The sequence below is a fragment of the Adelges cooleyi genome, unplaced genomic scaffold, assembly GCF_023614345.1.
Source record: "Adelges cooleyi isolate 19-005CV unplaced genomic scaffold, UGA_ACOO_1.1 ACOO_flye_CR_arks_rails_tigmint_CR_PRNA_784, whole genome shotgun sequence".
Taxonomy (NCBI): domain Eukaryota; kingdom Metazoa; phylum Arthropoda; class Insecta; order Hemiptera; family Adelgidae; genus Adelges; species Adelges cooleyi.
The window spans coordinates 172711-187609 of NW_026096496.1; the positions used below are offsets into that span (position 1 = coordinate 172711).

General features: G+C 32.6%; 1 protein-coding gene and 1 pseudogene across 1 annotated transcript; both read left to right on the forward strand.

Annotated features, from left to right (window-relative positions):
- Nucleotides 1–829: 829 nt before the first annotated feature.
- LOC126845387 (peroxiredoxin-6-like) lies at nt 830–5614 on the forward strand. The gene is made up of 2 exons (XM_050584042.1): nt 830–1493; nt 5541–5614. The coding sequence occupies exons 1-2, from the start codon at nt 830–832 to the stop codon at nt 5612–5614; spliced, it is 738 nt and encodes a 245-aa protein (XP_050439999.1).
- A 472-nt stretch (nt 5615–6086) lies between these two features.
- LOC126845388 (uncharacterized) lies at nt 6087–14899 on the forward strand (annotated as a pseudogene).

Here is a 14899-nt window from a genome sequence, read left to right on the forward strand (position 1 = left end):
AGATTTCGAATGTTTTTTGTAGACTGTAAACGATTAGTCTAACAACACTAATAAAAATAAAAATACATACATAGCCAATCAGCTATGGATTTTTTTTTATAAAGATTGACTTTAAAACAATACCACTCGAACTAATCCACGAGTTTAAAATACCTACAAATCCAATTTTTTATTGGCGTTATCTGTATTATTGATGGTAAATACTTATCAAACATATTTTTCCAGGCCTAGCCTGACTCGACTAGATTATTTCCAGTTTTTTTTGCTGATTGTATAACAGTGACCCACTGTTGAGGGGAATAAATTTAACCTCCTTTCAGTATCCTTGTTTTTTTGTTTTTCGATACATTAATTTACGGAATCACCTTCGTTCTGCGAATGTCATGAAATACTATATTTATTAGCTAAATTAGCTTTTAGTTATGAAACACAAGCAAATTCATTTAATATTAGTCTTTAGAGCCTAGTCCTACAAGTATAAACATAGTTCCAGAATGTAATGTAGACAATAAATGTAATAGTACTGCAATCGTATGTAGCATGGCACATAATTAAATTAAGTATAAACACCACTTTTTTTATGACTTGGTGCGAATTACGCTAGCGTGACTTAAATTTAGAACTTTTTATAAATTTATATTGTTTGCTGATTGATTTAATATATACCAAAATCATTGATATTGTTGTCATGGTAAACCTCCGTTCTTTTGAACCGATGTTTATAGCATATAAATATGACTAACCCGTGTGAATTGCTACGGGTATTTGCTATAAACGTTTATTACGCCTGAAATTGTTATCAATTTGCGATTTTCACCACCGTACCAACATGTTAAGAATTAATCAAACGATATCGGACATCCCTCTGAAAACAACAGCCGGAGAATTCGGCACACACGATTATTACAAAGACAGTTGGGGCTTGTTAGTGTGTTACGTGTCAGACTTTTCAGCGGTTTGCGCCAGTGAGCTAAGTAGACTGGCATCGTGCTACAATGAATTCAAAAGTCGAGGGGTCAAAATATTAGCAATGTCTTGTGATCCTCTCGAAACACACCTCAGATGGGTCGAGGACGTGAGTAAACTATGTGGTATCAACAAAACGGACGAATTCCCCTTTCCCATAGTATCCGACCGTAACCGTATGCTGTCGTTATATTTAAACGTACTGGATTCAAAGACTGTCGACCAAGACGGAGTGCCGGTACCATGCAGGGCTACGTTTGTTATTGCACCCGATTTAAGTATACAGCTGATTCATTTTTATCCACAAACTACAGGCCGTAACTTTGACGAGACATTAAGGTCTATAGACGCCTTGAAACTGTCGTTTGATTGCAATAAGGATATTTTGACACCTTGCGAATGGAAACCAACAAAAAAGTGTTTAATATCGCAAAGCCTATCAAAAGACGTCATAGATGAAAAATACTCCAATTCGACTATTGTCAAACTGCCATCAGGAAAAGAATATTATCGATTATACCAACAGAATAAAAATCAAAGTTTAAGAGAATGATGATAAAGACTCTTTTGAGTAGACAACTTATGTATTGTTCATTCATTAAAATGTTATATAACTGTTCATATTCGACCTTTTTTTAAATTATTTTATACTTATATATACAAATGTATGATACTCGCTACTTTCTAAAATTTTCTAAGTTATTTGTGTACGATTTTTATTGAACAAATGTTTGCTATTAGAGGTGGGTCGTTACTGCTGTAATCGGTACAAAGTAACGATTTCATAGGTGGAACGAGTACATTTGATCGATCCACGTTTGTTCCATCGGTACAAAGTTCCTATAGTATAAAAAATTGAAAATAGGCATCAAAATCTTTCTATATTTAAAATGTAGCTTTATAGTTTTCGATGTTTTCAATTGTGTTAAGGTACACTGTTTACGGCATCTGGCGTTTCAGTTCCAACGGTATTTTGTGCCTTGGTTTGTATTATACCTGAAACTGTCTGAGCGAGTTGTTGGTAACCGAGTAGCGAGGTAGCGAGTTGTTGTGTTTGACATAAACACGTTTTTTACGACTATTATTAAAAGGGTATAACGTCCTCTTAAAAAACCAAACAATAAGATAATTCTATAGAGGCAGTTAGAATGTTTGTTTATAGTAAAATGACCAATACCACGGCCGATAATCGTTAAATACTCGAGGTAGGTAGTAAATCATAACAAATAATATTTTTGGGTTATCCAATGTTTTGTACACTTGATGATTATTAATTTGTTCGTGAATCCCGACTAATAACTGTACCTTCACTCGTATCGTTATTCGCGTGTATATTAAAATGGATAATAAAAAAAGTGATGTTTGGTGTCATTTTCATTTAATTAACGGTGAAAAAGCTAAGTGTTTGTACTGTTCTAATGAATTTTCTTACAAAGTGGGCTCAACTGCTAATTTAAGTAACATCTCAAAAGAAAGCATATTATACAGTATGAGGTAAGAAAAAAACGGTGTACCGAAAATGTGGATGAACCCGATGTAACTGAAGTATCTGAAATTTCAAAACAACCCGAAACCCACTTACAAGTAGGACCTTCTTCTGTTGCGAAAACTATGCATTCTTTGGAAACAACTCAGACCCGTATAGAAAATGTTATTTCAAAGCCCCTTTCTCTTTCTAAATCCCAAAAGCTTGATGAACAAATAGGAATTATGGTTGCCAAGGAATTTCAACCTTTTAGCCTAGTTGAGAATAAAGAGTTTAAACGCTTTGTCCACATGTTGAATCCAGGATATTCAGTGCCCTCGAGAAAAACCATTTCTAAATCCATCAAACCGCAGTTATATCAGAAAACTGAAGAAATTGTAAAAACAAATTTAAATCAATCAAAATGTATTGCTTTTACAACAGATGGGTGGACGTCGTTAAATAATGATAGTTTTGTTGCTGTAACGGTTCATTTTATAAATTATGTAGACTGTGTGCTAAAATCGCATTTATTGGGGTGCTATCATTTTGAAAAAACTCATAAGGCGTTACACTTATCAGTTTTTATGAATAAGTGTTTTTTAGAATGGGACATTTCAAATAAAATTAAAGTGGGTGTAAGTGACAATGCCGCCAATATCACAGCAGCTATAAATTTAAACAAACAATGACATTTACCGTGTTTAGCACATAGTATAAACTTAATTGCACAAAGTGGGTTGGATGAAATTGAAGATGTACACAAAAAGGTAAAAAGCATTGTTGAGTTTTTTAAACGTAGTCCGCAAGCTTATTCTAAATTAAGAAACGTTCAAAATCAAATGGACGGTTATAAAACTTTAAAACTTATACAAGATGTAAGCACTCGCTGGAACTCAACATTTGATATGTTTCAAAGAATTTTGGATACAAGAGAACCCTTAATTTCAACGGTAGCAATTTTAGGCAACTTTGCAAATTTGAGTCAAGCTGACTTTGAACTAATCGAACATTATTGCAGCATTTTCAAACGATTTAAAGAAATCACAAGTGAACTCAGTAGTGAAAAAGACGTATCAATTTCAAAAGTTTTAATATTAGTTAACATTATTCTGACCCACATAAAAAAAAAAACACAAGAAACCGATTTACCAAAAAATGTTTATTCTATGCTTACTAAAATGGAAAGTAAAGCTAAAAAAATTTCGCGATTTACGCGTATAGAGTATTTTTAGGCAAGAATAATAAACCTAAACAAATTGTTGCAATTATAAATACAAAAGTAATTAAACACCACCTTTTAACTGAAATAAGGAAGATGAAACTAAAGACAAATCAAGTGAACCAGAATTGAGGAAATGGTAACACACAAATATATGTTAATGAACAAATGACATAAGCGAATAGATCTCTTTTTTCAAGGCCAAAAATTTAGCACGGGAGGTAGGTTAAATTCATATGGTTTAAAGATACAAATGTTTTTGTTGTAAATCAACGCCATTTGTTGATGTTTTGATAGTCTAGGTAATACAATTGTAATACCCAATGACTCACATTTTGTCTTAAGTATCTAGTAAATTTGGTTGAATTCCTTTTCGGCTACTGTACGTGACTCTCAAAACTTCATCAGCTAGTGCCATTGATTAAAAATGAAGGTATGAACAAAAATACATTTTTCTTCTACGCCGTTATTTCCTTTTTTTAATTCCTTACAAACATTTTCCATACACTTTATCTTATCTTATTATTATTTAGACGAATTAAAAAAAAGTTATTTTTATCAATATGTAGCTTGAAGGCCCAACGCTGTCATCACGAGATGAATTTGATAATTAAAAATAATTTATTCATGTGGGAAAAACGTACATTTTACATTGGCTGAAAAATTCTGGTAGCTATACTCGTTTATTTTGTTTATTTTTCCAACAAATTCTGTGAATTTAAATAGTATCTGAATAAAAAGTTTCTGTAATATTATTAATTGCAGAAATAACTACAGTAATCTGATAAAAGTAATTTGTATTCGCGAAATACGAATTAAACATTTATCTACAGTACAGTCGACGGTTGCCATTCTAATGAGGTACTTTTGTATCGATGACTTTGCCGTGGAGCCTTTCATACCAATCTCTACGACCACGTTTTTGGTTGGCCAGCCAACCTTAGAACCGGTCATGACCGACGGCGACAAATTGCTTCGATCCAATCTTCCTCTCAATAAAAATACATTTGCCAGGTACATGGAAAAGTCACTAACGGAGCTAACTTCTGAAGTCCTTACAAGTCCATACCAAATGTTATCTACAGCCGACAGTAGCATTCGACTACCGGACAAAGATGTTTACGCCGAACCTATGAATGCAAAAGTATTTAAAGTAAGCTTTTGCTCGTTGAAAAAATGCAAAATGTATGGCGAATGATCTTTTAATTTATCCCATTAGAAACAAACTACGAGACATTAAATAATATTTTAATATTAATGACAACAATCCACCTAAACGATTAAAAAGGAGTGGTGCAGAGAATAAAAGTATTGTCAGTAGGCGGCTTTTCTTTTCAATCTAACCATGTGCAGTCTTCTATTTATAATGAACACTTATACTTGTTGTACTGTATAGATTATATTAATCAAATTAAAACATAAATAAATAAATAATAAAAATATGAATGACGACGAATATGCAGTTATTAAAACAGTTCATTATTGCAACGTTATATTTGATAAGATTATTTGAAATAGCTTTGTTCATGTCTATACGATACTGTTTTTAGGTTTTAAAAACCGCCCTCATGCCGGATTATAATACTTGGCCGGTGTGTTACTTAACTAAAAGCAATGTAGATAATAACGCGAAGGGCGCGGCTAACACAGTCAAGCTCAGCGAGATACCGGTCTACTCAAAAGAGAAAGCATCCGAACCACCGTAAGCAAGACACGTATTAAAATTGTTAATAGTTCCTTAAAATAAGACACTATTTGAATAAAATCTCTCAAATACGACCCGAATAAACCAAAGCACATATTGTATGATCTTAGTTTTTTTTTAAATGTCACTTGTACCCCCTTCCCTTTGGTTATCTTCATTAAGTTTACTTTACTAAGGGATACTGGAAAATAATAGAAAATTCAATCGAACAATTGTTATACTTAAGCTAAAAATGTTAAAGCATAAAACGATCTAGGCTTTCTAATATATGTATTATCAACTTACATCCTTATAAATAAACCATATTTTATCAACAAGTCTAAAAGGAGGGGGAGTGAAGTGCATAGTATTTTCGGGGCGGTCACAGATTTCAAAGAGGGTACTCGCCTTTAACAACAAAGGTATGTGAAGGTCAGGGCACTGTCTGCACAGCGACCCTGAAGGTGGTACCCGGCTACGCCAGCCTTGGACACTGCGTCCTATGATGTATCGTGATGGTAAGAATCCGGATTAAAAGTATAAAAAACCCAAAGTTTTAAAATCCGAATCCCGAAACTTGAGTAAATTCCCTACCAATTGAAAAACACACCTTTGACTTCATAAATAACAATATATCGAGTATTATAAATTGTATATTTTTATAAACCTATTATCTATTTATTGTATACCTATGTTGTTTAATGGTTTTTGGTCGTGTGCGACAAGACAGAAAAATAAAAGTAGAGGATATGCCTGAAAAACAAGAAAGTGGATTCCATAAAATAACCAAACCGATTTTGGTCGCCTCGGCGGAAGCCTGGAATGCGTTGGGAGACGAATTTAAATCTGTGGCAAATATGACCACCGAATATTTCGACAGTAATATAAAAAACGACTACATGTTTTGTTTTTACACTGCGAATAGCACTTAAATTGCCGTTTGGTTGATAGAAAAACTCGAGAAGCTGAGAGAGGGCGAAAACGTACATCTGAGATGCACGACCATTGCGGCTGCCAGCTTCGTTGGTTTTACACTCGGATTGCGAGGAAAAAAGTTCAAAAAAGCGCTATTCACCACAATGGGCGGATTGTCAGCAGCTGCCGTGTGTTATCCACAACAAGCCCGAACAGCCGGGGAAGCCACTAGACACGGTATCATCGTGGCGTATCACATGATCAACGGCCGTACGTGTACAATTAATTTGGCATCAAATAAAATTACAATACCACAAATTAATATAGAGACCATCCTTTCTAGTCGCGGGCAAATGGGTCCTATTGACAATTTTTAAACACATTTTAACCTAATGCTATAGGTAGGCCTGAGTATGGGAACAAAAGTGTCACAATTTTAGGAGTTTTACGTCTTCTTTTAAATATTTAACGATTAGTTTTTGCGCGAAATTAAATTGATCTTAGGCCACCTGTATAAATTGCTAATATATAATTCAATTAATTTATTATTGGCATTCTGTTCGTGGATGTTTATGTGTGTGTTTGTGTACTCGCCTGTTTGACTGTTGGCATGTACAATTATCAGCGACTATGCGGATTAGAATTTTTCCCTGTAATTTTACCGGTATGTTGGTTCGGTTATATAAATTAACTGATTAAAAAATTTGATGGTGATTAGGTACAAAACACAATTCGTGAGGCAGGTGATATGTATTAGAAGCTGTATGAACTCTAATATTATTAGACGGGTTTTTACCAAGAGACGATGCTACATGATTTAACAAAACTTTTATTATAATGTGTTTCTATTAGAGATTTTTTACGGTCGTTGAAAACAATTGGTGCCTGACGCATGGCAATCACGTATTACAAGAGATATAATTCATTTAAAAAAGCTACTTGCATGGTATTCGTCTCATCCACCTTTTTCCAAAGTCGGTAAAATTATTTCAATAGTCACCAGTTCAGTAGGAGACAAAAACCATAAATTTTTATAAATATATTGAAACAAATTGAAAAACATGATTGGGCATAGATATGGATCTGTCAAACTTATGAGAAGCAATTGAGTAATGCTTTTAAAGGTAAAAGCATCTTCTATTAAAATAAGAGACGAGTTAATACCTATAGAACCATTATTATTATTTCAAAGAATTGAAAAACATTAAACTGCAAAACAAAATGATATAAAACTTAAATCGCTTTTGAAACAAAAAAATCACCCTTGAACTAAACAAAAAAAGTATGCTGAAGAAATTAATATTTTTGAAGATAGAGTTAAAAAACACATTCTTATAAAATCCAAGATGGCGAACCTCGGAGGGATGTTGCATTTTTTTTCTTAACCATGGCATTTAGATGAAACTTTCTGATAAGTTTCAAAACTTAAATATTTATTGAAAGGCAAACCCTCGACTGGACTACCCACTCTAGCTGTCAAACTGTACACTGTGCCTCTTTAGAGTTTTCCAATTTTTTTAAACATAGCATTTATATTTTTAAAAATATTATTTTAAAATTTATAATTTTGTTATCGAAATGATTTCTAGATGATTATAAGGAATACAGCGAAAAAAGAAAATTAAAAAAAATGGATATCATGGATGACAAAGAAATAGACTCTCCTAAGGGAGAAATAGATTCTCCGAAGGAAGAAATAGACTCTCCAAAGGAAGAATCTCTAGAAGATCTAGCCCAAAGATTCGCTAAAGATTGGAAACGTTCGACTTCAAAAAAGTAGAACTACTAAGTTAATATACGGGGATAAGTAGGATTTTATATTTTACTGTAATATATTTTGTGTGTGACTTGAGTTAAAAAAAGTACCTTTTTATTATTTACTCTGAATATGCGAATATGCATGTCTTTAATCAATATCTTGGGGTTTTACAAACCTTGAGAACAATCGATTCTACCGATATGTCCACAACACGTCAACCTATTACTATTTATTTATTATTGTAATATATAAATATCGTATTTATTTATCATAAGTATCTTATAAAACTGTATGCACAGAATAATAAATTTGCATTCATATAAATATTAAAATTGTTTTTAAATAAAACTAAACGACATATGCACTCAGCAAACCACAAAAAAAAATATACAAGAAAATCATTGACCAACAATACTTACTTTATCAGTTATGCGACTACTAAATAGCAAGTAAATCTTGCAACTGACTAGACATAAGAAATGATCGTCGGGTTAAAGTCTGTATAGTGAAGTCGGGACATGAGGTCATGAGTCTATATGAATTATTACAACTTCTTTTACTTCTTATCGTGTCCGGACCGGTTTTTGAAGGATTGGTTAACGGAATTTCGTATTAAAAATCCGCCGTTTCAGCGCCGCCCGAATGTTACTAATAAAGTCCAATCTTCTTGGAGGCTCCTTCAATGCCATCATTATTACAACTGAAAGTAATAAAATTGACACGATCAGGGGGAATCCATCACCGTGGTATAAACAAATACTTGTGGCCGTGGACGGTGCTTCCCGAGGAAGAAGTTTAGGAAAAAGTTATCGTGACTTCAGACACAAAAAAAAAACATTGTAAAATCTTCTTAGCTGTCAAAGCTAATTCCACCTTTACTTTCATGTTGCTGTAGCCGAGGCACTTGTTTTGTTAGATCCACCAGTATCAGTACCTACGAAGATACTGGTTACATATTTTAAATCTCGAATGTGAAAAAATCGGCCAATTTAAAAACGTTTTATGATAATATAAAACAATAACCAGATCGATTTTTTTTTTAATATTATCGTATATCGGTTTCGAGTTTTGAAGAGCTATTGGAAATACTACGACCATATATAACGAAAAATAACACAATATTTCACAATGCTATAAGTGCCGAAGAACGACTTACCATTACTCTTAGGTGAACAAATTTCTACAAAAATAATAAGCATTTAGATTTTTAAGAAAATCCAAATTAATCTAATACATAACAAATGATTTACATGATAGTTCAGTATTAGCTATAAAATAATTTGTGAGAAAAAAAATACTCAATCGGTATTTATTATAAAACTATTTTAATTTTTTATTTAAAATATGATAACGAAGTACTTTTTAACACGTTTAAACAAAAAAGCAATTCTTTTATAAATAACACCGGCACACAAAAAAAATAAAGTAGAATGTGCATTTCACCGGACACGTACGTACCGGGTACGTATTTTGGTGCGCTGAATCCGAATTCAAGGTCAGTTTGACCCCTACACCCTCGAAATTTCGAGAAAACTTCGAAAAACCGCAAAAATGATGAAAATCGGCAGTTTTAATGATAAAAAAATTGTTTGGAACTAAACTAAGCGTGGTTTTTATGTATTTCGATCCGCTGAATATGAATCGAAACTTTATTGAGACCACGAGCCGTTTTAAATGTAAAAAAATCACACAAACCCTCCAAAATTCCGAAAAAAGTAATTTTTTTTCTTTTTTCACTCTTGTTTCTGACTTTTGAAGACTAAATTGCTTGTGCCTGTAACCAGGGCACCTCCACGTGGTGACGGTGGGCAACAGAACCATCTGGCAGAGTCCCTGGGTTAACGGCGTGTGTGCCGTCATGGCAGGTACAAGTGATAAGTACTTTACGATGCAGGGAGTCGGAAACCCAGTATCGGCGTCTGGTCAGGGTGAGGAAGCAGGCCCGCAGGCGTCGTCATCCAGCGACTGCAGCTCTTCAGAAGTGGGAAACTTGGCTACTGGAGAGTATACTATTACAAGAAGTAATTCTCATATGTGTAATAAAAGTCCTGATTCATTTTGTTACATTTGTGGAGAATTCAATTTGGAAAGGAATCGAAGATCGTTTTCTGATAAGATCAAACAAATTTATGAAGAATGTTTTCGTCTCCAAATTACTAATTTGGATTCAGCATGGGTTCCACATACGATTTGTAGTCGATGTAACATAATGTTAACCCGGTGGAAAAAAAACAAGAAACATGACAACTTGAAATTCACAATACCAATGATATGGTCTTCACCAACTGGTTTACAGAATTGTTATTTCTGTATGACAGATACTACCGGGTTCACCCGGAATACAAAAAACAAAATTGTATACGCCAATGTTTCATCAGCTATTAAGCCACAAAAAATAGAAGTTGTCGAGGAAATTAATACGGTTGAAGAAATGGATGTAGAAGAAGACGATACGCTAGTTGAAGAAAGTTCGGAAGAAGAATATTCAGAAGATGAAGAGTACTTACCTGGCGGACAAACAAAAGACCCTGAAACGTTTAGCCGAGAAGAACTTAATGATCTGGTTCGAGACTTGGCTTTACCGAAAGATGGAGCTGAATTACTTGCGTCAAGGTTGAAAGAAAAACATTTGTTGGCTAAAGGTGTATCAGTGACATTCTATCGAAATAGGGAAAAGAAATTCCGGAAATTTTTTATGAACGACGATCAAAATTCGGTGGTTTACTGTTCAGATGTTAGAGCTTTGGTTGATGAATTGAAACCGAACACGTATAAGGACGATGAGTGGAGACTTTTTATCGATTCATCGAAACGAAGTCTTGAAGCTGTTTTGCTTCATATTGGGAATGAATTTGCGCCGATTCCAATAGCTCATTCGACAAAACTGAAAGAAACTTATGAAAATTTACAGATCGTATTGGGAAAAAAAAAATATTCAGAGCATAATTGGAAAATTTGTGGAGATCTCAAAATTGCAACACTTCTTTTAGGTCAGCAATCGGGATTCACCAAATATCCTTGCTATCTATGTTTGTTTGATAGCAGAGACCGGAAAAATCACTATGTCAAAAAAGAATGGCCATCAAGATCTGCATTAAATCCAGGTTCCCATAACGTTATACGACCACCCTTAATTCAGCCTTCCAAATATTTGCTGCCACCACTACATATCAAGTTGGGACTCATAAAACAGTACGTGAAAGCTCTGAATAAAGATGGTGATTGTTTTGCGTACTTGAGAGGAAAGTTCCCTGCAATAAGTGATGCGAAATTGAAAGAGGGAATTTTTGATGGACCCCAAATACGATCTTTATTTCAGGATGCAAATTTTGAAGGAACAATGAACGATACAGAAAAAGCAGCTTGGGTAAGCTTCAAAAATGTTTCACAAAACTTTTTGGGAAATAACAAAAGTGAGGATTACAGCACTTTAGTTGACGCATTGCTGGAAAACTACAAAAATTTGGGTTGTTTAATGAATCTCAAATTACACTTCTTAGATTCTCATCTCGACCACTTCCCTGACAATTGTGGAGACTATAGTGAAGAACAGGGAGTACGTTTTCACCAAGACATCAGTGAAATGGAGAGTAGATACCAAGGAAATTGGAGTGTTAACATGATGGCAGATTTTTGTTGGATGTTAGAAAGAGAAGTACCCGAAGAAAATCGTAAACGAAAGAGGAATCCACTACGAAGATCATTTGAGGATAAAAGAGTGCGATACAAACGAAGGAAAGTTTAGGATTCGTAAAAATCATTTCTTTCTATCTTTTTATGTCTTGTGTTTTTCACAGATTTCAAGTTATTTGATTTATCTACGTTATAGAGTTTTTATTTTAGGCATTAAATCATGTTCAATCAATTTTTTTTCTGTTATGAATGGTCTTTTTTACAATTTTTTTGAATTTTTCCAGCTCTAGAGGGTGAATAGACTAAAAAAATTAAGATGCGAATTGAAGACATCAAAAGATATAAAATTTTATTTGAATTGGACCAGAAGAAGTTTTTTTTATCATGAAAACTATATTTTTTCGGAATTTTCGAGAGTTTTGTGTGAATTTTTCACATTTAAAACGGCTCGTGGTCTCAATAAAGTTTCGATTCATATTCATAAAAACCACGCTTAGTTTAGTTCCAAACAATTTTTTTATCATTAAAACTGCCGATTTTCATCATTTTTGCGGTTTTTCGAAGTTTTCTCGAAATTTCGAGGGTGTAGGGGTCAAACTGACCTTGAATTCGGATTCAGCGCACCAAAATACGTACCCGTAGGTAGGTCCGGTGAAATGCACATTCTACTTTATTTTTTTTGTGTGCCGGTGTAATTATAATATTTACATTTAATAATACAAATATTTATAATATTAAATCTGTTAATATAAACATTATTGTAATATGATAGTTATAGTATAATCATATTAATGTTATTATAATAATTGCACTCTGCTTAGATGTAAATTGTATTTAATAAATTAAAATTCTTAAAAAAAAAACTAATTTATAGAATCACGATAATAGATAATTATCAAGAGATTATCTATAATCGTGAATACCGATGATCGAAATTAGGCTGGACTTATTCAGTATACAGAAAAGAGGGCATTGTATGGGTGGAACATTTAGTTTTGAGGGGGTTGTTACTGGGACTGGCACTATATACATAAATATAAATCATTTTTACTTGAATAATTTTAACAACTCTGATAGCAAGTAAAAAATTAAAATAGACCTAATAGGTTCTAAGTTTAGATACTACTTACTACGTATATTTTCCAATGTTGTCTAGAAATATTTTCTTAATTTAAAAATATACAACATATAAATAGTTTCCAATAATATTTGGAGGGGGGGGGAATAACATAGAAATATGTTTTATTCGGTTTATTAAAAAAAGGATATGCAGTTTCTCCAAAATGTTGTCATCTTTCGTTTTTGTTATATTGGCTTTATAATCATCACAGAGCGAGTAAAACGCATTCTGTGTGTTTCCAACGCTAGTAAATTGTGTATATGGTATAATATTAATAATATTTTCAAAGTTCTTTATCCTTTTAGTCTCGAATTATGATCCAGATCAAAAAAAATGTTTTGTTTACAAAATTAGTATATACATGACAATTAGTATATATTTCCCAAGCTAGGCTCATTTTTTCTTTCAAGACTTAAGTTAGAAGACGTGCAATTATATTGGCAACTTGGGCAATACATTACATCTAAAAAAATCACGATTAGACGATAAAAACGATTATAATATATCACTTGGGTATTTAGGATATTGCAATTAAACCTGGCTAAACCAAATAATTTGTATTAAAATCCACATTAGTTGTTTATTGAAATGAGCCAGCATAAAAATTAACCCCTTTCTGCGTTAGGTCCCATAAATGGCACAAATTAGTTTTTTCCAATACCTCGTTTGATATTTATCCGTTTACGTTACTTCATGCATGGCCGAATTCAGCACGAACAACTAAACAATTTTGATATAAGACACTTCTATCTTTCATAAACTTATTAAATATTTGATGCGGCGTTATCGACATTCGCGAGTTTCCATTCATGCTAGCTCGATCATTCCGGATCCTTCCGCGACTTGAAAAACTTTATATTAATTTGGTAATATAATTTGTATTAAATATTTCGTGGTCGAGTAATACATTGTGTTTCCACCGTAACCCCGTGTTGAAGTTATTTATTTAACCCCAATCCGTAAGTAACGCCAACAGTACGACCGCGTCACATGCACAAAAAGTATTGTTTTGAAATTTTTGGTTAATACTTGGGCTACTAAGATTTTAATTTTTTTGTTAATTATTAAATACAAGATAATAATCAAAGCTGATTACTAACAAGTAATGTGATATGTTTATTTTTATATATATTTTTTTAATATTGCCTATTTAATAATTAATTGTTAATACTTGAGCTACTAAAAGTTTTTAATTGTTTTAATAATTAATAAATATAGATACTAAATAATCAAAGACTGATTACAAATAAGTAACGTGATATACAAATTAATAAATTAAGTATATATATATATATATATATATGGCACATTATAGATATGCATACTTTAATGCATAAGGTTCAAAAATGGCATATAAATAGTTTTGATGCGCATTGTTCCATTTATGGCACACATTAAACATAAGGGTTTTTAGGGTCAAAAATGGTCAACAATTTTTTCAAATATTTTTCCATGTAACTATTGACCCCAAATCTAGATACACATATTTTTTTTGAGAAAAATAATTTATGCAGAAAGGGGTTAAGCCTTTATTTTATATATTTATTTAAAAATTCTTGCTATCGTAATAGTACTGTGAACTCAAATGGTATAAAACTATTGAAAATAATACTAATGATATCATAATAATATAACATCTATTATATTACATCATAATAATATTTATAATATGTATTTTCTAAAATACTTTATAGATAATATTCTTATTATTAGAAATAGGTTATTCATTATGTTATTATTTTTAATTAATTTTAACAGATATTTGTCAAAGGAATTAATTTTAGCGGTGTTAAATACGATTTATGCATTGGAAAAAGCACCAGTAATGGTATAGTAAGGAAACATGTCAAATTCTATTGTCAGCCTGACAAGAAGCCGAAATGCCACAACCTACAGGGTTACAAATCTCCGACATATTTTATTCGAAAACCAATTTCCCTAATTGCCTAGATGATTTTCATGACAAGCACATCAGATGCAAAAATCCTAACAACGCCGGTTCGCTGTACAATAATTATAAAAAATACTTTTCTATTGTGTTGATGACTGTAGTAGATGTTAATTTCAATTGTATTGCTATCGATGTGGGAGCATACGGACGGGAGGCCGACTCAAGTGTGTTACGAGAAAGTTAA